This window comes from Lontra canadensis, unplaced genomic scaffold (genome assembly GCF_010015895.1).
Source record: "Lontra canadensis isolate GAN:19392208 unplaced genomic scaffold, GSC_riverotter_1.0 scaffold164, whole genome shotgun sequence".
Lineage (NCBI taxonomy): Eukaryota > Metazoa > Chordata > Mammalia > Carnivora > Mustelidae > Lontra > Lontra canadensis.
Genome location: NW_022631158.1, coordinates 2,148,667 through 2,171,933, shown reverse-complemented (window position 1 = coordinate 2,171,933; position 23,267 = coordinate 2,148,667). Strand labels below are relative to the sequence as shown.

At 41.5% G+C, this 23,267-nt stretch overlaps 2 protein-coding genes across 2 annotated transcripts in view; both read left to right on the top strand.

The window, feature by feature from the left end:
* The first annotated feature begins 42 nt into the window (after positions 1-42).
* DUSP12 (dual specificity phosphatase 12) lies at positions 43-5,999 on the top strand. The gene is made up of 6 exons (XM_032845490.1): positions 43-365; positions 1,325-1,438; positions 1,527-1,645; positions 2,057-2,153; positions 2,658-2,844; positions 5,601-5,999. The coding sequence occupies exons 1-6, from the start codon at positions 43-45 to the stop codon at positions 5,760-5,762; spliced, it is 1,002 nt and encodes a 333-aa protein (XP_032701381.1). The 3' UTR covers positions 5,763-5,999.
* A 6,558-nt stretch (positions 6,000-12,557) lies between these two features.
* Positions 12,558-23,267, top strand: part of ATF6 (activating transcription factor 6) — a 205,070-nt gene continuing 194,360 nt past the window's right edge. The window contains exons 1-2 of the mRNA XM_032845498.1: positions 12,558-12,683; positions 13,358-13,568. Coding sequence (XP_032701389.1) covers positions 12,558-12,683; positions 13,358-13,568 — 337 coding nt within the window. The remainder of the gene's footprint in view (positions 12,684-13,357; positions 13,569-23,267) is intronic.

Sequence of the window (23,267 nt, the reverse complement as noted above, 5' to 3'; positions counted from 1 at the left end):
CTCGATGGTAGGGCCCCTGCCAGCTCGGCCCGGGCGGCCGCCATGTTGGAGGCTCAGGGAGGGAACCATGGTCAGAGCCGCGCCAGGTCCGCGGGGCAGATGCTGGAGGTACGGCCGGGCCTGTACCTGGGTGGAGCCGCGGCCGTGGCGGAGCCGGACCACCTGAGGCAGGCGGGCATCACGGCCGTGCTGACGGTGGATTCGGAGGAGCCCGACTTCAGGTCGGGGGCTGGGATGGAGGGTCTACGGAGCCTCTTCGTGTGGGCGCTGGACAAGCCCGAGACTGACCTACTCAGCCATCTGGACCGGTGCGTGGCCTTCATCAGCCAGGCCCGCGCCGAGGGCCGCGCCGTGTTGGTGCACTGGTGAGTGGCGCGCACGTGGGGCAGCCCCCCGGCTTTGCTTCCAGCCTGCCGCCGCCACCCCTTCCTCCGAGGACCCTAGGGGAGGACGAAGGGGCTGTCAGACCACCGTTCCGCGGCTGGCGAGTGTCTGAGAGAGAGGAGGGGCAGGTGGCAGGCCCCCGAGGGCGTGCTGGCTTTCATTCATGCTTACGTCGTTGATTCATTCTGCAGCCCCCGCCCCTCCCAACCCCGAGTTGCTTTTTAGGGGGGGCTGATAGGTGGCAAAGTCCCTGGATCTAAAAAGAGTCGAAAGCTTTTCAGGCACCGACCCAGATGATTATAATGCAGATTAGGATGCCAGGCGTGCAGTAAAAGATATTACCAAAGATTAAGATTATTCACACTTCACCGCAAAGACAGATTATTTTCAATGTTTTTGTTTGGGGCAGAGGATGGTTGGTGAAGGGAAATGGGGAGTAAGTTATAGCAATGCGTAAAAGAAAATCTTGATAGGTATTTGGGAATTCTTAGTAGTCCTCTTTAGTTGCATTGGAGTGTAATTTATTGGAGTTTAAATTTATTGAATCAGCCCTTTTACTGCGTGCCAGCACTTGTTTTAGATATTTACATACAGGACATAAACTGGTGGTAAAATGGAAAGAAGCCTGGGACCAGATCTTCGGGCCCCTTAATGCCAAGAGAGGGGAGCTTTGGATTTTTTTCCAAAGCCATTATAAAATTTTTTTAATTAGTGTAATTATTTTTGAAAAGGTAATACATTTATGTGGTTCAGAATTCAAAAAGATTAAGGAAATAAATAAAGGAGTCATTCATTTCAGAGGCAAAGGGTTTTTATTTGGGTAGAAGGAGCAGACGTGAAGTGGACCTGAACTTTACCGTTTATGGGAAGCTGGGCTTTTTTTTTTTTTTTTTTTTAATTGCTGCTGTTTGCTATTTTATTTTAAAGGTCTCTTTTTCAGTCATGCAGGAATTAGTCGTAGTGTGGCTGTGATTACTGCTTTTATGATGAAGACTGACCAGTTTACCTTTGAAAAAGCCTATGAAAATCTCCAGACCATCAAACCAGAGGCTAAGTGAGTTCTTTGTTAAAGAAATAATTCTGGTTTTTCGAAGTGATTTTATCCATTTAAAGAAAACTTAGCTTTATATTTGTCCTTATAGGATGAATGAGGGATTTGAGTGGCAACTGAAATTATACCAGGCAATGGGATATGAAGTAGATACTTCTAGTGCAATTTATAAGCAATATCGTTTACAAAAGGTTACGGAAAAGTATCCAGGTAAGTAATAATTACTAATACTTATTGGGCCCTTTTTAGATGCTCTTTACTCTGATACTAAAGGCTTCCAGTGTGTTATCTTACTTTTCCAGTCATCCCTTGAAACAGGTGCTGTTACTTCCTTCTGAAATGGTGGTTTACCAAGAAGTAACTTGTTCAAGGTCACATGGTTTGTAAGTGGTGGGCTGGGATTTGAACTCAGAAAGTCTATGCTCAGAACCCAAGGGCTTCTTCACAATGCTCTCTGACCTCACCCTGATGTCTCAACGCTGGAGATTTTTATTTTTTTATTTTTATTTTTTTTAATTTCTGAGGTTAGCATTTCTTGCCTCAATTTGATATTAGCTGAATTTTGTCTGAAAATGCAGAGCTAATTGCAACAAATAGATAAATTTTAATTATCTCATGTAGAATTACAGAACTTACCTCAAGAACTCTTTGCTGTTGACCCAACCACCATTTCACAAGGATTGAAAGACGGCATTCTCTACAAATGTAGAAAGTGCAGGTAAAATATTTTCTGTCCTCTGGAGATTTTATCTTATATCAGGAGCTGAAATGTACTAAAAGTTTCATTTTCTTAAAATCTGTAGGAAGAATTTGTTCAATTGAATATTATAAAAATTTCAAATTCAAACCTACTTTTAAGAATATAAATTTTGGGGCGCTTGGGTGGCTCAGTGGGTTAATCCTCTGCCTTCAGCCCAGGTCAAGATCCCAGGGTCCTGGGATCAGGCTCTCTGCTCATCAGGGAGGCTGCTTCCCCCTCTCTCTCTGCCTGCCCCTCTGCCTACTTGTGATCTCTCTCTCTGTCAAATGAATAAAATCTTAAAAAAAAAAAAAACAAGAATATAAATTCTTAAGAGTGAAAGTAAATCAGGTTACTTGTAGAGGTTATTGAAAATTAAAGTAGCATAATCCTTTTTTATTTTTCTAAGAAACGCTGCAGAGTTCATCTGTTTCTTCATCCTTTTGGAGGTCATTAATGTTTTTGTTTGTTTGGGGGTTGCAGGCGATCTTTATTTCGAAGTTCTAGCATTTTGGATCATAATGAAGGAAGTGGTCCCATAGCCTTTGCCCACAAGAGAGTGACGCCATCTTTCACGCTCACCGCTGGGGGTCAGGCTCAGTGTACATCATATTTCATTGAACCTGTACAGTGGATGGAATCTTCTTTGTTGGGCGTGATGGATGGCCAGGTGAGAACACATTTCCTGCAGTTTCATTGTATCATCTATATTTTGTTGTTTCTTGCCCTCTCAACCATATTTTAACTGGTGTTTCATTCCATCATAAGTATTTTCTTATGAAGATTATATCTTTCTAGTACAGATAAGAATCTATCAAATAAATTAAGTAAAAATCCAGCCTATCTAAAGTAGTGAACCACTTTTGGTTGAGAACTATTGGTCTATGTGAATTCCTTTTAAGGCTATTTATATTTTTTCAAATAGAAGACTAACGTAAGCTGATTAGAATGTATTTAACAAATTCAAATTTGGTAACAAGTAGGGCAAGTCGAAGATTTTAAGATTACATTTAAAGTTTCTTTCCTTCTTCTCTTTCTTTTTCTCTTTTGTTTTCTCTCTCTTTTTTCCCTGATATTTCAGTTCAGTATGTTTGCTAAGAGATTCATTTTCATTTCCTATTTATTCTTAAGAATGCAGCTCATGAGAGTATTCTGAGATGGCCACATTTCTTCTTTAGGTTTACTTAATTTAAAGATATTCTTAATCTAAGATACAATTAATATAATCTAATTATATTAATATATATTATATGTAATATATATTAATATAATCTAAGATATAATTAGTGATTATAAAGGCTTATGGTTTGTATAAAAGTTTGTATAATGAAAATTTTATGAAACTCACTATATTTCACTTGAAGACTACAGTAACTATACAAATAGGTAAAACATACATAGTCATGTTTTATATGTGAAGAAACTTAGTTTATGTTAGTATCTTGCCTAGAAAGAGATACCTTATATTCAAACCCATGTTTTCAGACAATTCTGCTTATTGAGATATAAGCCACTTACTATATAATTTACCCATTTAAAGTATACAGTTCAGTGGTTTTTAGAATATTCGCAACATCATTGTTTTCATCATTCCCAAAATAAGCGCTAGACCCATTGCCATCACTTCCCGCTCGTGGTGGTATCATTTGCAGCACTGGGGTTTTAATTTTGAAATCCACTTTATCTGTTTGGTTTTTTCTTTCTTTTTTTCTTCTGTGGCTTGTGCTTTTGGCTCACTGCTCTTAATTAGCCTAGAAAACATCTAAGATGGAGGCATTTTTGTGGAAGATACTATATCACATTTGTGCATACTTCTTTGTACACTTATTTGAATTTTCCTGTGGACCTGAAAGTGGAATCCCTGGCTTGTGGAGTGTGTACGTCTTAAATATTGCTAATATTCTACCCTGACAATAAAAATGCTTATACAACTTGCCTTTTCACTAGCATTGAATGCATGTACCCATTTTCTGATACTTTTGGCATAGTGGATATTATAAAACTGGTAACATTTTGTCAATCTGAGAGATGAAAAATATTCATCTTAAAATGTCATCATTTGAATTTCCATGACTACTATTGAGGACCAATATTGTTATATACTTATCAGCTATTTACAGCTTTTCTGTACATTTCCTTTACATCCTTGGTCCATTTTTCTATGGATTTTGCCTTTTTCTTACTGGTTTATAGGAGCTCTTTATATAGTTTAGATATTGATGATTCCTCTAATATATTGTGAATATTTTCTCCTGTCGTTTATCTCAGGTTTGTGGTATATTTTGTCATATTGAAATTTAAGATACTGGGGCACCTGGGTGACTCAGTGGGTTAAAACCTCTGCCTTGGGCTCAGGTCATGATCCCAGAGTCCTGGGATCGAGTCCCGCATCTGGCTCTCTGCTCCGGCTCTCTGCTCGACAGGGAGCCTGCTTCCCCCTCTCTCTCTGCCAGCCTCTCTGCCTACTTGTGATCTCTGTCTGAAATAAATAAGTAAAATCTTTACAAAAAAAAAAATTTAAGATACTTCTGTAATCAAATTTGGTTTCTGAGTTTTATGTCCAGAGCTTGTATCATTTAAGATTAAAAATAAGACTCCCTGACTCATGTCATGCACAAAATAACAAGCTAAATTTAAAAAATAATGCTCTAAATACATAAAATATAATTGACGTGCTCAGGGTTGTTTTTTTTTTTAATTAATCTATTTTACTGGAGTATCAGTTTGTTTTTAAAAAGCTGCGAATCAGGGATGCCTGGGTGGCTTAGTCGTTAAAAAGCCGTGAATCTGAGGCCTAACCTACCTGCTGTCAATCTCAATACTGATATGTCAGTCTCAATACTGATATTGACGTGAGACTCCTCACATACTTTCCTGTTCTTTAGTCATGATGATCTTAGTTTGAAATATTAAACTGCAGATTGATTTAAAAGGCACACATGCCACTTCCTGAAATCTTCGGTCCTGTCTCAACCTTTCTGCCCTCATACTGGGGCATAAAGACCAGATTAATCTGGTCTTTCTCCAGACTCCCAGGATACAACATGTTTCTTACATGATTATCATAGTCCACTATCTGTTTTGATAAATTGCCATTGCATTTTACCTTGCTGATTTGATCATAAATTCCTGGAAGCTAGGAGCCATGTCTTAACCTGGTTTTTATTTTGTTTCATTTGTTTGTGTTATTAAGGAGAAAGGGGGAGGGGCAGAGAAAAGGGAGGAGAGATGCAGACTCCCTGCTGAGTACGGAGCCCAAGGTGGGGCTTGATTTCAGGACCCTGAGATCATGACCTGAGCCCGGAATCAAGAGTATGGCGCTTAACTGACTGTGTCTTACCTGTTTTTATATCTTCTATTGCCAGTAATAATTATTTGTCTTAGATAGAAGTGAGTGAATGAAGTAACACAGTTCCTTTATTTCAGCTTCTTTGCCCCAAATGCAATGCCAAGTTGGGTTCTTTCAATTGGTACGGTGAACAGTGCTCATGTGGTCGATGGATAACACCTGCTTTTCAAATACATAAGAATAGAGTGGATGAAATGAAGATGCTGCCAGTTTTGGGATCACAAACAAGAAAAACATGAACTTGTGACATTTTTGATAGCTTGGAAAGAAATTTGCTGATACCTGCTTCCCTTGCTTACTGTCATTCGTGGCAGATTGTCTAGTTTATAGGCCATCAGCATTTCATTTGATGTGACATGGAAACTGCTCTGTTATTTGTTAGTCTCCTACACTATTTAAGCAGAATACTTTATTTGCAAATCAAAACTTTTAATCATGTAAATTGTACTTTATTTGATATTAAAATTTTCTATAACCCATGTTCTTTGTTTCATTTATTTTCAAGAATTCTGATTTTTGGAGTGTGTAGTTATGTGATATTAAGGTCTGGATAGACAAAATTATTTATAAAAATTGGAAATTATCATGTTTAAATAGATTTTTATTTCTAGAAATGTGAAGCAGATTTGTTTGGACATAATTCAAAACTATTTCTCTTTCTTTAAGGGACATTAGTAAATCTACATATGTCTGGATTTTTCTTGGGAGTGTAGAAGGAAAGGCTATTAGTAAAACCTTGACCAAAATAAGCTTTTCCTGTTACTCTTTAGGAATCCCAATTATGTAAATTTTTAGAAAAGGATGTTTAAGATACATTTTGAAGTAATCTACTTAAAAATGTATTAATGTTAGGTATGTTTCTAATGATAAGGAAAATACATGTGGAATAACTATATATCAATTACTTTTTTAGCCTAATAGGTTGGAGAATTGGAAAAGGTACTGTGTCCATACTAGCTTTTTAACATCTCTCTGGAAGCTGGAGTTTTACTCATTACTAATAGTTAGAATTGGACCTAATTAGATATTTGAACATTTGCATGAAATCAGAATTAGCTAGTAAAGAGAAATATAGTCCATGTTCTTAAGCCACTTTGCATATTTACATGTGAATATGTCTATATAACACCAAAATGGGAGTAGTTTTAAATGGAAAAAGTGAAAATGAACCTCTTAAAAAATACCTAAATTTTATTTATTTATTTATTTTTACAGAGGGAGAGTGCCAGAGCCACTGGGGAGGTGGGGAGGGACAGAGGAAGAGGGAGAGAGAATCAAAGCAAGCTCCGCACCCGGCGCAGGTCCCAGAGCCCAGTTCCCCAGAAGGATCTCATGAGCCTAAGATCATGACCTGAGATTAACCAGCTGAGCCACCCAGGCGCCCCTACCTAGTTTATTTTTGAAATGTTGGGAGTGTTATAGGTGATTCTTGAGAACATCTTGGCATAGGGCCTGAAGCCTTTGGTAACCTCATAAAATGATTTTTCTTATGAGAAAAAATTTCTCCACTTCTTTCTTAGCTTTTGTAGTATCTGTTCACTTTGCTTCATAATGTACTCTGCAAGCTTTTTGAAAACAATTAGGCTGAACCATATGAATTGTGCCTTTTGTAGGTGCAAAACTGAGTAGCGAGAGTTTTGTATGTCTATCCACACTAGCAACTAACACAGAGAAAATTACATAGATTTTATCTGAATTTGCAATTCTTAGTTCAGTAAGTATTTACTGAGCACCTATTATGTGCAGATAATAGGTGATGCAGTGAACAAACTAGATAAAACCCGTCTCTTTTTTAAGATTTTATTCATTTATTCATGAGAGAGAGGCAGAGGCAGATGAAGCATCAGAGAGCCCAAGGAGGGGGACTTGATCCCACAACCCTGGGATCACAACCTGAGCCAAAGGCGGACACTTAACTGGCTAAGCCATCCAGGTACCCCAAAACCTGTCTTAAATTTATATTCTGGCTGGGAGGGTACTTTTTTTTTTTTTTTTAAAGATTTTTGTTTATTTGAGAGAGAGTGCACCCAGCATGCACGTGTGCACAGGCACGTGGGGGGCGGGGGTGGTGAAGGGCAGCGGTAGAAGCAGACTCTGCTGAGCAGGGAGGCCCATGTGGGCTCAATCCCAGGACCCTGGGATCATGACCTGAGCGGAAGGCGGATGGATGCTTAACTGACTGAGCCACCCAGGTACTCTGACAAGATTCCTTTTTTGAAAGATAATTGGTATTTGACAGTGGAAAACGAGTTTGGGGAAATTGACTTTTCTTTACGTAAATTTTGAAATTTTGTGAAACACTCACTAAGTAACAATTCCCAATTTAAACTCCATTAATATTTTACTTGGTAAATAGTAAATATAAATGGTAAATAGAAAATCCATTATGAAGAAGAAACAAAATCTTAAAAAACAAACAAGTGGAACCCTTTTTAATATTTAAGAACATCAATTTTCAAGAAATGGGTTTACACATTTGTCCAAAAGAGTGATATGAACTTTGTTTCATAGATGGTGTTTCAGGTGCAGTTAAGATAGTACTGAAGTACAAGTCTGCCCTGGCTCGGATCCTTCCGGCCCCACCTGTCTCTAGCTGCCTGGAAGGTCTTCTGCAAGCTGAGGGTCAGGCATCTCCTTCATGAAAAGGGAGTAATGTATGTTCTACTGCCCTGCACTTTTAGTAGGGTTGTTTTAAAGGTCATTTATATAAGCCTTAAATAAAACACTTGTATAAAAGGGAGATAATAATTATATCCAGTCCGGGCAGTTGTGGGGATTTTAATGATACAATGCAGGTACAGAACGTAAAACAGTACCTAGCTAGTAGCATTCAACACGTTTCCTTAAAATAGCTGCAATTTATTGAGAATTTACCATGTGCTAGTCACTGTGCATTTAATGTGTTGTTGTTGTTTTTTTTAAGATTTTATTTATTTATTTGACAGAGATCACAAGTAAGCAGAAAGGCAGGCAGAGAGAGAGGAAGGGAAACAGTTTCCCCTCCAAGCAGAGCCCGATGCGGGGATCGATCCCAGGACTTTGGGATCATGACCTGAGCCGAAGGCAGAGGCTTTAACCCTCTGAGCCACCCAGGTGCCCCCATTTAATGTGTTTTATCCAATCCCACAATCCTATGTGGGATAGATCCCATTATTCCCATTTTACTGGGGAAACTGAGGCTTAGAAAGATTAAGCTACTTCATCAAAGTCCTATTGCTGGCAAATGGTTGAACCTAGATTAGAATCAAGATTTGGCTTATTCCAAAATCTGAGCTTTCAACTCTGTATTCTAGGTTTGAGTTCCCTGTTTAGGGCGATAGAAAAGATGTCATACTCAAAATGTGAGATTGTGAAATATAAAAGTACTGGTGAAATGCAATTTTTAACCAAGTTGTAAATATACTGGTCAGGTGCCCCCCTAGCACTTGCAGAATTCTGCAAATTGAGGCCTAGATGCTACTTGTCTTAGTACTTGAAAGTTATAAATCCAGCTACCAAACTATGAAATAAAATGTGTCATTCTCTTATCTTGACAAACATAACTTCATGAAAATCTGGGAGACAAGGTTTGAGTTTAAAATTCTCTGACTTTATGGAGTTCCTGACAATATGACAATGTAGTTGGCTCCCAACCTGCAGAGCAACCTGCAGTCGGCCCCTTTCCCCACCCTGGGGTTCATCCACATGCCTGGTGCATATGCATACGTGAAATTCCCACCTCACATTTCTGAACTTAGTCTTGTACTCCTGGCATATGGCATTGGCACAGTTCGCCCTTGGGAAGTCAGAGGCCTGAGCAAACTTTAGAAACAGGCATGGAGCTATTCAGGCATGAGAGGCATATCTAGAAGGAGGCATGTGTTCTGGTTGGGCATATCCCCTTGGCACCATGGATTCTCACCCTGTGGGAAGAGACACTGCCAGATGCCAGAGTCGAGTCCTCTGAAGTGTGGATCTAGTCAAGGGCCTCCTTTATGTCTCTAGGCAAAACTCTCTTTCAAATTTCACTTCGCTTCCAAGGGTTTAAGTTGAAAGCAAGGTAATAAAGAAAGAAGATTCAATAACATTTGACATTTATCATTAAACACACACACACACACACACACACACAGTAACCAGAATGGACGGAGTATATGACCAGAGTGTGTATAAAAACTACAACAACCACAGCGAATTTCTGGATGAAAAATGAAATTTTCCTTGCACTGAAATACTACAGGAAAAATCTTATCAATAGTGAAACTTTTAAAAACTTTCACATTAAAATTGGGAACAAGGTAAAAGATGTATACTTGTGCATCTACCTTCAGTGTGGTACCAGAGGTCCTTGCTATTGCAATAAAATAAGAAGGGGAAAAGGTTTAAGCCTTAGGAAAAAAAACAGAAATCACTGATCGGTGTTGACATCTCTAAAAGTGGGATATTTAGAAATTAGGTGCCTCCTTGTATGATGCAAGGAAGTTCGTAAGAAATGTTCCTGTGAAAACAAACGAAACAAAAACCATCTAGTCAAGTTTACATTTAACTGGCAGTTTACAGGAACAAATCACCATGAAGACCCTGAGCAGTAGGAAATTCTACAGCACAAATGACAGATCCTTTAACAAAGGGCATAGGGTGACAAGGGGAAGAGGGGACTGTCCCATGAACCATATGCACCCCGATGATCCTGATTTGAGCAAACCAGCTGTAGAAAGGCATTTTGGGGAGAAAATTGAGTGTGGAATGGGTATGAGATGATATTAAGGAATTATTTTTGGTGGATATCATAATGGTATTGTAGCTATGTTTTTAAAAAATTGGAAAAATCTTTGTCAGGATACATATTGAAGTATTTTTAGGTGAAATAACATGATACCTGGGATTTGCTTTAAAATACTCCAGGGGGTGGGGTGCCTGGGTGGCTCAGTCGGTTCTGTGTCCAGCTCTTGATTTCAGCTCAGGTCATGATCTGAGGGTGGTGGGATCCAGCCCTGCGTCCGGCTCCACCCTTAGTGGAGAGCACTGGAAATTCTCGTATCCCTCTCCTTCTGCTCCTCCCCCGGCTTATGCTCTCTTTTTCTAAATAAATAAACAGATAAAGAAAATATTTTTAAAGATGTTTAAAAAACACTCCAGGGGAAAAAAAACAAACCAAAACAAAAAATAAAATTGTTGTGGGGAGAGAAAGTAGATAAAACAAGAATGGCAAATTGTTGAAGTTGGGTGCTAGGAACAAGAGGATTGGTTAGTTTGTCTCTTGTGTGTGTTTGAAATTTTCCACATTAAATATTAATTTTAAAATGGTTACAGTGTTAAAATAAATTTTAAAATGTCTGTTTGCACGCGAATTTTTCTACATAGAAAATCCTATAGAATTTACAGACAAAATATTACAGTCACACAATTCAGCAAGTTTTTGGATACAAGATTGTGGTATAAAAATCAATAGTGTTACTGGGGGGCACCTGGGTGGCTCAGTGATTAAGCCTTTGCCTTCAGCTCAGGTCATGATCTCAGGGTCCTGGGATTGAGTCCCACATCGGGCTCTCTGCTCTGCGGGGAGCCTGCTTCCTCCTCTCTCTCTCTGCTTGCCTCTCCGCCCACTTGTGATCTCTCTCTGTCAAATAAATAAAATCTTAAAAAAAAAATCAATAGTGTTACTATACCCAAGCAATAACCAGATTGGGCAGGGGAGGAAGAATGTGAAAAACAGAACTATAAAAATATTCAAGGAAAATAAAAAAATCTCTATGACCTCAGGAGAGGGAAGGAGTTTTAACAAGTTACAAATGCCACAGATCATAAACAGAAGACCGGTAAATTTGACTGCATTGAAATTAAAACCTAAAAGACAAACCCCTTAAAAAAGACAAGTGCAACTTGGGAGAATGTATTTGCAATATATGTATCTGTTAAATGAAGATATATGCTAGCTAAAGATGTGGGTATCATCAGAGAAAGAAAATGCGATAGCAAATTTTGTAAGAATAGACGATTCACAGAAGAGTAAGTAAGGTTTAATAAACCCGAAAAGATGCACCATCTCCTTAATTGTCAGGGAAATGTAAATTATGGTCACACTCTTCACAGGGGCAAAAAATGTGAAAGTGACCGAATCTAGTGTTGGTCAGAATGTGGAGCAAAGAACTCATCGCTGCTAGCAAGGATGTAAAATGGTATAATCTGGCAAATATTAAGATTCCTATTCTATGACCCAGCATATATCTTAAAGACATTCTTGCTTATATGCACAGAGACTCATACAAAGGCATATGTAATGGTAAAAATTTGAAACAATCCAAATGTCCATTAGTAGGGAAATGAAAGAAGAAATTGTGATCTATATATATATATATTTTTTTTTTCAAGGAAATACCGTGTAACAGTTAAAACATGAATAGATCACCAAAAAGTAATGTTGGATAAGAAAAGTGATTTGGAGAACATGAGGATGACACATTTATGTAAATTTAAAAACCCAACCCAACACTCAGCGTGCGTCATAGAAGCCATCTATGTGGAGGGAGGGAAATTAAACAGGGGGAAAAGCAGACTTGGGTCTTATCTGCACTGTTTCATTTCTTATATTATGAAAAACCTGAAACAAAAATGGAAAACGTTAATATTTGTTAATTTTTGGTGATAGGTGTGCAAATGCTTGTTTCATTAACTGCACTTTGGGAATAAAAATACAACTTTCAAAAATTAAAAAAATCAAAACTGGCAGGAGTTCAGTCATGGTGATTTAAAAAAAGCACTGAGGTACCTGGTGGATACGGAAAGAAGACTCTCGCTGGTTCTATCTTAGTTTGTCAGTTTTGGATTTGCAGTTAAGAGCAGAACTGATGCATACTTCACCGGACCTGAAAACTGGTTAGCTACCTGACGGTAAAAGAGAGCCTGCGGGCTTTTGTTTTGTTTTGTTTTGTTTTGTTTTTCTGGCTCTGGGTCCGAGGGCGGCACGGACCACTGCGGATTATGCAATCGGGAGTAAACCTCCAGCCACGAGGACTTGGGTGGATTCTGGGAAGCGCTAGTTTGGTTCAGTAACTATGGGAAAGACTCCGCTTGGTCCTAAAGCGATACGTGTTCTCAGGGCATTTGACACGCTCGCCGCTGAAAAGCCGCGAAGAGAAAGGCTGTCACACAGCGGTCTGGACGCTGTTGTGTCAAACTCGGTTCAGATTTTCAGTCGGAGCTCGTGATGTGAATTTCTTCTAAACAAAACGGAATCTTAAGTTTTAGTAACAAAGAGATCGGGAATTTCCTTATTGTAGGTTGCCTGGGGTACGCTCGCCCGGATTTCCACCCGCTACGATTTAGAAACGCAAATCTAGGAGATCGGTCTGAGCCCGGGGAGTTTCATCGTTTATATTCGCCTCGCTTAAATCTGTTTAAATAAAAGCGGGCTTTCTAGAACGACACAGTGCGCGGTCCTGGAGTTTACCTCAGGCGCGGTGCTTGCGAAGACGGGCGTCTGACGAGCGCGGCACGCGAGCTTTTCTTCCACACGCTCGTGTGTACGGGAAGTTTTTACATGGATAGCGAGCGATTCTGAAAATTAAATCGAATTCACTTTCTCGGGCTCTGATTTTGTTGTGCGAGAGCTACGCTGTGGTATTAAGATATCCGCATGTTCAGAAAGGGCTCTTACTTTTCTTTTTTTAATATTATCAGTACATTCTATTTAACCAATGTAGTGCTTTTCTGTCTTTCTCTCTCTCTCTCTCTTTTTTTCCTTAAACCAGCGGGACAGAAAGTGCCGAAAAGTCCTACAGGGAAGTATTTACTCGGACATTTGTTTAAACGAGCTCCTCCGTGTCTCACGCTCCTCCTTTCTGATCCGCCCAAGTGCCCGGACGGTCGAGGCACTGTGTCCTCCCTCGGCCACCGTCGGCAGCGCGGTGGGCGGTATTTTGTCCGCCGGGCGCCGCCGTACGGGATATCAGTCACCGAGCTCCAGGCCGCCGGAGCGTGGGGCTTGCGGGAGTCGGCTGGCGTTGCCGGCACCATGGAGTCGCCTCTCAGCCCGGGCCTCTCTCACCGAGCCGAGGAGGATTGGGGTGAGTGGCAGCTGCGAACGTGCCGCTGCCGGCCGTGGGGTTCTTCCTCCTGACGCGCCCTTGTGGAGGCAGGTGCGGGCGAACTCTGCCCCGGGAGCCGGGGCTCGCCTGTCGCTTGCGCCCGCGGTCCTCCCTGGAAGGGTCTCGCCGAACCCGTCGGTTTCTGCCCGGGTAACAGCGAGCGTGAAATGTTGCCCGATTGGAATTATTATCGTTTTTCAGCGTTTCCGCTGGAAAAGTACGAGATGATCATTGTGTGGGGCTGGAAAGGGCGTAGGTAAGAAGCAGAGGGCAGGAGGACTTCGTGACCACCCGAAGGCTCTAAGCTGTTTTGTCGGTGTGGGATGTGGGCGGTGATTGCCGTGAAGTGTGCCTGTCGGGAGTGTGTTCGTGGGAGAGAATGGGAGTGTATACAGTGATCTTCGTGTCGCAGCTGCCACTGTTGGTCCAGGCTGATGTCCATTTTGGCAGAGAACCAAAGCACCAGATCTTGGGCCCCCGACTACCTAGACCTAACACTTGAAAACTGATGTAATCCTTACTGCCTTCCAGAGGCAGCTCTAGTTGTTGTTGTTGTTGTTGTTTTTAATTTTGCCTCGTGTATTTTTGTTTGGCTTTATGGTCAGGAAGAGTGGAAGGCAATGCAGTGGGAATCAGAGTGGGGAAACTTCCTCATCTAGGTGTTTAGAGGAACCTTTCATTCTTCTCTTTGTTTTGGGACGTAATACTAATGCTGGTCTCGAGCTTCAGTGAGAATTTGGGATTGCGTAGGTCGAGTGGGCCCTGTAGTTGAGCCTATGCCATTCACCTACTTTGGAACTTGGCGGGATGACCCAGACTGATGCTCAGCTTTCCCCCTTGGACCACCATTCTGAGAAGCAAAGTGCAATCTCAATCCTATTTATTGACCTGAAGTCCTCGTTTGACTTTCTAAGGACAGAACTTTTCTAAAATTATGTGACACGAGAAATTTATTTCAGTTCTTGGTGGATTTCCTAGCAGTTGTTGGAAAGACTGTAGACTGTCAATTTCAAGTGTGTTTTCCTGTGCCACTATAGTGGTAATGGTGATTACCCTTTATCTAGGACTTCATTTGTGTCAGGTGTGCTGCAGAGCTTCTACATGCATTATCTTCTTTAATCCTCTCAACAGCGCAAGAAGTTATTACTAATTTACAGATGAGAAAACTGAGGCTGAGGGAGAGTGGTCAGTCTTCTAGCCTGTGAGGGGCACAGGCAGGATCAGAACCAGTTTGTCTACCTCCAGAGCCTGTGCTCTTAGTCATTATTCCGTAATGCTTTCCTTAACTATTTCTGCAGATGTGATTCTTCCCAAGACACCCCCCCCCCCAGTTATTAATAAATCTACTTTAAAGTGTCAGGTGGTTACGGTTTTTTTCTCAGCTAGTCAGCTCTTACATTTTCATGATATTTCTTTTTTTTTTTTAAGATTTTATTTATTTATTCGACAGACAGAGATCACAAGCAGGCAGAGAAACAGGCAGAGAGAGAGAGGAAGAAGCAGGCTCCCTGCCGAGCCGAGAGCCCAACTCGAGGCTCGATCCCAGAACCCTGGGACCATGACCTGAGCCAAAGGCAGAGGCTTTAACCCACTGAGCCACCAGGCGCTCCTCATGATATTTCTTAAACTGCAACTGTGGGGCACTTTCTTGAAGCATTATTTTGTCTTTTGATACTCAGGCTGCATTTTCCTGATTAACCGATAAATTGATGCATAAATTGACGTGTAGTCCTAATGTTCCTTGACAGAGCATTCAGTTCTTTGTAGTCATTTCACTGAGTTAACTCAGGTATCCTGCCCTGCTCCTCCCTGAATGTGTTCATTTCCCATTGTTTTTCAGGCTTCTCTTTTCAGACTGTTGACAGTCTTCTGGTTGCACACTTTAATTCTGATTTGTTAGGTAGTCAGTAAGTAGGATCGATTTCACAGGCACTAAAGTGAAACACTACTGTCTGCTGCTGTTTTTCAGTAGAATATGGATTCATTTTCTGGGAATTGCCATTTTGAGTATCCAAAGACGTCACTGATTTATCTGATTTTTTTTTTAAAGATTTTATTTATTTATTTAATAGAGAGAGAGAGTACAAGCAGGGGAGTGGCAGGGAGAGGGAGAAGGGAGAGGGAGAAGCAGGCTCCTGTAGAGCAGGAAGCCTGATGTGGAGCTCCGTCCCAGTACCCTGGGGATCATGGCTGAGCCCCACGCAGATCCTTAACCTACTGAGCCACCCAGACGCCCCTGATTTTTTTTTTTTTTTAATATTAGAAGGTGGCCAGTGATATTTAAAAATTTAGAGTATGTAATTAGTACTTGTCACTCTCATAATTTTGAATAATTAAATAAAGTGATTAGCTCAGAACAGCCTATGGTGGGAGGGGCTTTTCCCCTCTAACTTGGGTCGTGACATTTAGAGCAGTGGTCTTCAAACATTTTCTGTAGAGGTCCGGATAGTAAGTTTTTTAGGCTTTGTGGTTCTCTGGTCTCTGTTGCAGCTACTCGCCTCTGCTGTTACGGTGCAGAAGCAGCCATAGGCAGTGTCAGCTGAACATGGAGATGAGTATGACTGTGTTCCATACTACCTTATTTATGACACTGAACTCTGAATTTCATCTAATTATTTTATTCTGTTTTAAGATTTTTTTTACTTATTTTTAAGTCATTTCTACTTTCAATGTGGGGCTTGAACTCAGAAGCCTGAGATCAAGAGTCGCAAGGTCTGCCGGCTAAGGCAGGCAGGCGCCCCCTGAATTTCATATAATTATTTTTAATACTTAATAAGTTTCTTTTTAGTACAGTTTTAGATTTACAGAATAATGGAGCAGACAGTACATAGAGTTCTATTTATACCCTCTTGCCATTTTCCTTATTGGTAACATCTTGCATTAATGTAGTGAATTGTTACAGTTGAACCATTATTGATCCAATATGATTAACTAAAGTCCATAGTTTATGTTAAGATTCCTTCTGTGTTGAACATTTTGTGGGTTTTGACAGATACCTAACATCATGTATATACAGTATCTCACAGAATAGTTTCTTGTATCTAAAAAATCCCCTGTGCTGTACCTGTTCATCCCTCCCTCTCTCCTCCTAGGCCCTCTACCTAGTCTGCCTAGTTTTGCCTTTTCCAGAATGTCATATAGTTGGAATCATACAGTAGGTAGCTTTTTCCACTTAGCAACATGCATTTAAGATCCGTCGATGATTTTTCATGGCTTGATGGCTTTTTTTTTTTTTTTTAAAAGCACTGCATATTGTTCCGTTGTATGGATGTACTACAGTGTATTAGTCTCTCAGCCTGCCATAACAAATTACCGTGGACTGGGTGGTTTAAACAACAGAAATTTATTTTCTGACAGTTCTGAAGGCTAGAAGTCTGAGATCAGGTGCCAGCATGGTCTAAGTTCTGGTGAAGGCTCTCTTCCTGACTTGTGGCCGGCTGCCTTTTCACTGTGTCTTCACAAGGCAGAGGCATGAGAGGTGGAAGAGAGGGGAGAGGAGTGAAGGGAGAGAGAGGAGGAAAGGAGAAGGGGGTGGGGAAGGGTATCTCTGTCCCTCCTCCTGTAAGGCCGCAGTCCTATCTGATTAGGGCCCCACTCTTTTTTCTTTTTTAATTAACATATAATGTATTATTTGCCCCAGGGGTACAGGTCTTGAATCATCAGGCTTACACATTTCACAGCACTCACCATAGCACATACCCTCCCCAATGTCCATCACCCAGCCACCCTATCCGTGCTCCCCCACCCCCGGCGAGCCTCAGTTTGTTTCCTGAGATTAAGAGTCTCTCATGGATTATCTCCCTCTGGATCCCATTTTGTTTCATTTTTTTCCTCCCTACTCCCCACGGCCCCCCTCTACTCTCCCCATCAAATTTCTCACATCAGAGAGATCTTATAATTGTCTTTTTCTGACTTACTTCGCTTAGCGTAATATAGGGCCCCAATCTTACATTGTCATTTAATCTTGTTTACCTCCTAAAGATCACCCTGTCTCTGGCTGCAGTCACCTGGGGGGCATGGCATATAAATGGAGGGGGGGATCACAACGCAGTGTGTTTGTGTATATATCGAAGGATCTCTTGGTTGCTTTAAAATACTGGCAGCTACACATAAAGCTGCCATGTTCATGTGCAGCTTTTTGTGTGGACATGTGTTCAAATCATTTGGGTAAATACCAAGAAGCATAATTGCTGTATCGTATGGTAAGAGCATATTTAGTTTTGAAAGAAAGTTCCAAACTGTTTTCCTAAATGGTTGTACTGTTTTGCTTTCCCATTAGCAGTGAATGAATGTTCTTGTTGCTGCATATCCTCCCCGGCATTTGATGTTGCCGGTGTTTGGATTTGAGCCATTCCAATAAGTGTTGTTGGTCTGTTTTTTTTTTTTTTTTTCTTTTTTAAGATTTGTTTATTTTAGAGAGCGCGTGCGTGAGTGGACCGGGGAGGAAGAGAGAGAGAGAATCTTCAGTAGACTCCCCATTGAGACCGAAGCCCCACACGGGACTCAATCTCATGACCTTGAGATCATGACTGAAATCAGTCCGTCGCCCAACCGACTGAGCCACCCAGGCACCCCACCTTGTTGGGTTTTGTTTGTTTTAAGATTTTATTAATTTATTTGACAGAGAGAGAGAGAGAGAGAGAGCCAGAGGGACAGCACACAAGTAGGAGCTGCAGGTAGAGGGAGAGGGAGAAGCAGGCTCCCTAGTGAGCAGGGGTTGGGTCCTGGGGCTTGGTCCCAGGACTCTGGGATCAGGACCTGAGCTGAAGGCACACACCTAACAGACTGAGCCACCCGGGCGCTCCCCCTCATTTTTGTTTTAATTTGCAGTACCCTGATAACCTGTGATGTGGAACATGTGTTCAAATGCTTATTTGTCACCTGCAAGTCTTTCCTCTCCTTTCCTTCCTCCCTGTCTCAACTTCATATAGGAATGATCTTTTGCCACATGTAAGGTGTATGTACCAAGATCAGAAGCTTCTATCTGCTTCTGTAGTTTCTTTTATATCTTCAGTCTCTTCTGTGAAAGTTGGCCTTCTGGCACTGACCACAGCCTGACTCCCCTGGTGGCTGCTGCTTTCTCTGAAGGCTTGGTGACTGGCGGCCATTTTGATCCTCATATCCTTTTTGCCATTTGGGCCTCTAAAGGTGGGATATAGTTAACTTTCTTGTTTCTCTCTCTTCCTTTCTTTCTTTCTTTCTTTCTTTCTTTCTTTCTTTCTTTTTTAAGATTTTATTTATTTATTTGATAGATATCACAAGTAGGCAGAGAGGCAGGCAGAGAGAGAGGGGGACGCAGGCTCCCTGCTGAGCAGAGAGCCTGATGCGGGGCTCAGTCCCTAGACCCTGAGATCATGACTTGAGCCAAAGGCAGAGGCTTAACCTACTGAGCCACCCAGGCGCCCCAGCTTTCTTGTCTTTCACTGCTACTTTCAGCTGATTCTCCTTTCATCCTCCCTAAGAAACATCCAGTCTCACATTTTCACGACATGCTGTGCCACCCATCCCTGTTACAGTCAGTCGTCTGCTCTTTCCTGGTTTGTTCTCCCTCACTGTTGAGAAATTCTAGCTCTTAGCTTACTGCACTTTTCTCCAACATTCCTTCCTTGGCTGATTTCAGATACTCAGAGGATATTTCAAATACCATGACCTCTCATGTCTTCGGCCTCCTCTCCACCAGTGGTCTGGCCTTCCGCCCCGTCTCAGCCATTTACTCCCCTGGTCGCAAGCTGAAACCCTGTCAGTGCTGATAACAGTTTCAATTTCAACAGCCCCCACTCCGACCACCACCTCGCTGTCTTACCAGCTCACTCCCTTTTGCTTCCATCAGTCCCTGCAGTGCTGCTGAGATGCTGCCATCTTTCCCCTGTTCCCCGTTTTCTCCATGTCCTCACTTCCCCCGTACCCAGTTCAGTTCCATCAGCACTCACTGCAGCTTCCCTTACTCACACTCGCAGTACCTTCTCTCTCTCTCGTTTTGTAGTCCTCTCTTGGATGAGCCACGAACTTGGTTAAATCTAACAGATTGATGATAGTAACCCGAAACAGGCCTTCAGGTGTTGCCTGGCGGATCATATTTGCCTGGACCTCTCATTCTCCCACTTCGATGGTTGTTTGTATCAACTTCCTTCTCTCTTCAAACCTCTTTCACCTCCTCCCCCTTCCTTTGAATCAGAAGAGAGCTACCACAGTCTCCCACTACCTCATCCACCACTTACCAACATATTTACCTTCTCTTGTTGGGAACCGGTGGCTTCTTGCTGGAGCCCCTAGTGCTGTAGATCCCTCCTCCTCAGTCAAGAGTGTTGTGCAGCACTTTTTACTTCTGTTCCCTGGATAGCATCACTTTCCTGTCTGCTAGGTCGTCTCCACTGGTCAATAAACATGTGGTTGTTACTCCTGTTCAGAGTCAAGAAAAAACCCTCCAAACTTTCTTTGGGTGTTACTTCTCCTCTAGCTACTACTACATTTCTCTTTATTTTACAGCACAGTTCTTTTTTTTTTTTTTTAAGATTTTATTTATTTATTTGACAGAGAGGCAGCAGGCAGAAAGGCAAGCAGAGAGAGAGAGAGGGAAGCAGGCTCCCTGCTGAGCAGAGAACCCGACGTGGGGCTCGATCCCACGACCCTGAGATCATGACCTGAGCTGAAGGCAGAGGCTTTTACCCCCTGAGCCACCCAGGTGCCCCTACAGCACAATTCTTAAGAGCAAAAATAAAACCGTGTTCACTGACTCCAGTTTCTCCTGTCTCATTGTCATGGAGCAGCCGGAATCCAGCCCTCCACCAAAGGGGCTCGAAGGTCACCACTCACTTCCATTTTGGTAAACCTGGTGGCCATTTCTCATCTTACTAAACTGAGAGGAAGTAAATGAATACATGGTCAAGGTTGGGTGGGAAAGCTTGCTGAGAAAGTTAAAAGTAATAGCTCCCATAGTTTACTACTGCAAAGGGACATCTAAATATTGGTTACGTGAGACTGGCAAAGAGGACGTCGGACTAGACAGTGGACTTTAGAGAGGCTTTAGAGGGGACCAGCCCCGAATGTTCGGTAGATACACATTACTAACCTACTTTCAGTTGTTTTTAAACCACCGAGGTTTTTGTTAAAAAACCTCAGCGAATGAAAAGATCACTCCGGGATACCCTGTATTTCCCTCATCTAGATTGACCAACTGTTAGCATTCTGCCCCATTCAGTATTACCCATACTTCCCTCCTCTTTCATCATCTGAAAGTAGGCTACAGATAATACGAAACTCCTAAACATTTCATCATTTACTTCCCGAGAACGAGGAAATAGGTATTTTTAAACAGCATGAATTCATACTAATACCTACAGGTCAAAGCCAGTACCACAGGGCTCTTTCTCACCTTCTCACATTATATGCTTACATTTTTTTTCTTTTTCTCTCTCTCTTTTTTTTTTTTTCCTGAGATAGAGGTTTTTTGGGAGAACTTATGTCTAGGGAATCCAGGAACACCCGACTGGACAAAGCATTCACTGCTGGGTTACATTTCTTTTCTGTGAAAATCCTGATTCCCAATAATATCCTGTGTTTTTATAGTCTCACTTTAGCTGCTCTGTTGAAAATAGACTGAAGGACAGGCAAGGGCGGAAGCAGGGAGAACATTTGGAGGCTACTATAGCAATCCAAGAGAATTGCAGTGGTGTCAGTGGAGGTAATGGCAGTGGTTGGATTATGGAGATATACAAATACATCCACGTATACAGATGTATATACACATACATTTTTAAAAATTTTATTTTTTTAGAAAAGAGTCAGAACACACGTGAATGGGGATGGGCAGAGGGAGAAGTTGAGAGAATTTCCAGCAGACTCCCCGCTGAGCAAAAGCCAATAAACCTATGTTCAGTAATTAATGTTTCAGTATTTTATTTTATTTGGAAGTGATCTAGCTAGTCAACAAATACCCATCATTTAACTTATCTTAGTAAACATCAATATTTCAAGTTACCAAAAAGATTTTGCAGACTTATTATTATTATTTTTTTAAAGATTTTACTTATTTATTTGAGAGAGAGCAAGAGTGCACATAGGAGTGCAAGTCGGGGGAGGGAGAGGGACAAGCAGACTCCGCGCTGAGCACAGAGCCTGATGTGGGTCTTGACATGGGGCTTGATCTCACAACCTGGAGATCACAACCTCAGCTGAAATCAAGAGTTGGACATTTATTTATTTATTTATTTTTAAAGGTTGTATTTATTTATTTGCCAGAGAGAGAGCATGCACAAGGAGCCAGAGCAGCAGGGAGAGGGAGAAGCAGGCTCCCTAGTGAGCAGGGAGCCCAATGCAGGGCTTGGTTCCAGGACCCTGGGATCATGACCTGTGTTGAAGGCAGACACTTAACCGACTGAGCCATCTAGGCACCCCACACATATTTTTTATTTAGATGTTTAAATTTTGAACTACTTTCAAAACTAAAGAAAACAGTTGCATACCCTTCACAGAGGTTCCCTGTTAAATTTTATTGCATTTACCTCATTTCTCTTTCATTAGCGTGAGAAAGAGAGATGTGTTGACCCATTATCTTTAAATACCACAGTATGTATCCCCTCTTGCAAAGCAAGGATACTCCTGTGTTACTACCATGTCCCCTTCCATTCAGGAAATAAACACTGACATCTTACTATCCATCTCACAGACGCCATTCAGATTTTGTCATCTGTCTTAATGGCTCTTTTTCAAAACTTACTCGACAAGAGTCCTACCTGCAAACACACATCACTTTTACTTGTCAGGTCTTAATGTCCTTCAGTCTGGAATGGTTTCTTAGTGTTTTTCTGTCTCTTGTGTCCTTGACAGCCTTAAAGAACACAGGTCTTTTATTCTCTAAGATGACCCTAAACCCGGCTCTATCTGTGGTTTCCTCATGACCAGAATCAGGCCACGCATCCATGGCAGGAATGCCAGAGAAATCCTACTGTGCTGTTCTCGTGAATCACTTGGAGGCACACTATGTTGCCCTGTCCCAAGATGAGGTTCATCTTAATCATATCTGGCAGGTTTTACCACTGTAAAGTCACTGTTTCCCTTTTGTATTTGATTCCTGTTTTGGGGGAGATAATCTGACATCACACCAATGTCCTATTCCTTGTTAAACCTCCAGCCTCCACTGATAGTTCCTGCGTGTATCAACTACCGCTCTAATGCCAAATGATAATTATCTCTGTCATTCTGTCTGCATTTATTAGTTGACATTGTACTGTAAGAAAGAGCTTTCTCTGTGTATGTGTGTATATATGTATTTATTTCATTATAGACCCACTGACTCCTGTTTGATTCAGTGGGTTAAAATCTTTTACTCCCATTTTATTTCAATGCTTAGGTTTTCCCCAGTTTGACCAGTGGGAGTTCATTCATATCAGTTCCTTTTTTTTTTTTTTAAGATTTTATTTATTTATTTGACAGAGAGAGAAATGACAAGTAGGCCGAGAAGCAGGCAGAGAGAGAGGGGGGAGCCTGATGTGGGGCTCTATCCCAGGACCCTGAGATCATGACCTGAGCTGAAGGCAGAGGCTTAACCCACTGAGCCACCCAAGTGCCCCCCATATCAGCTCTTTTATTCTTCTGACATATTCCAATCATTCTCTCAGAATTTCCTTATTTTCTGGCACAAGAAGATTTTCCATTCTTATCTTGCACTTTCCCTGCTTC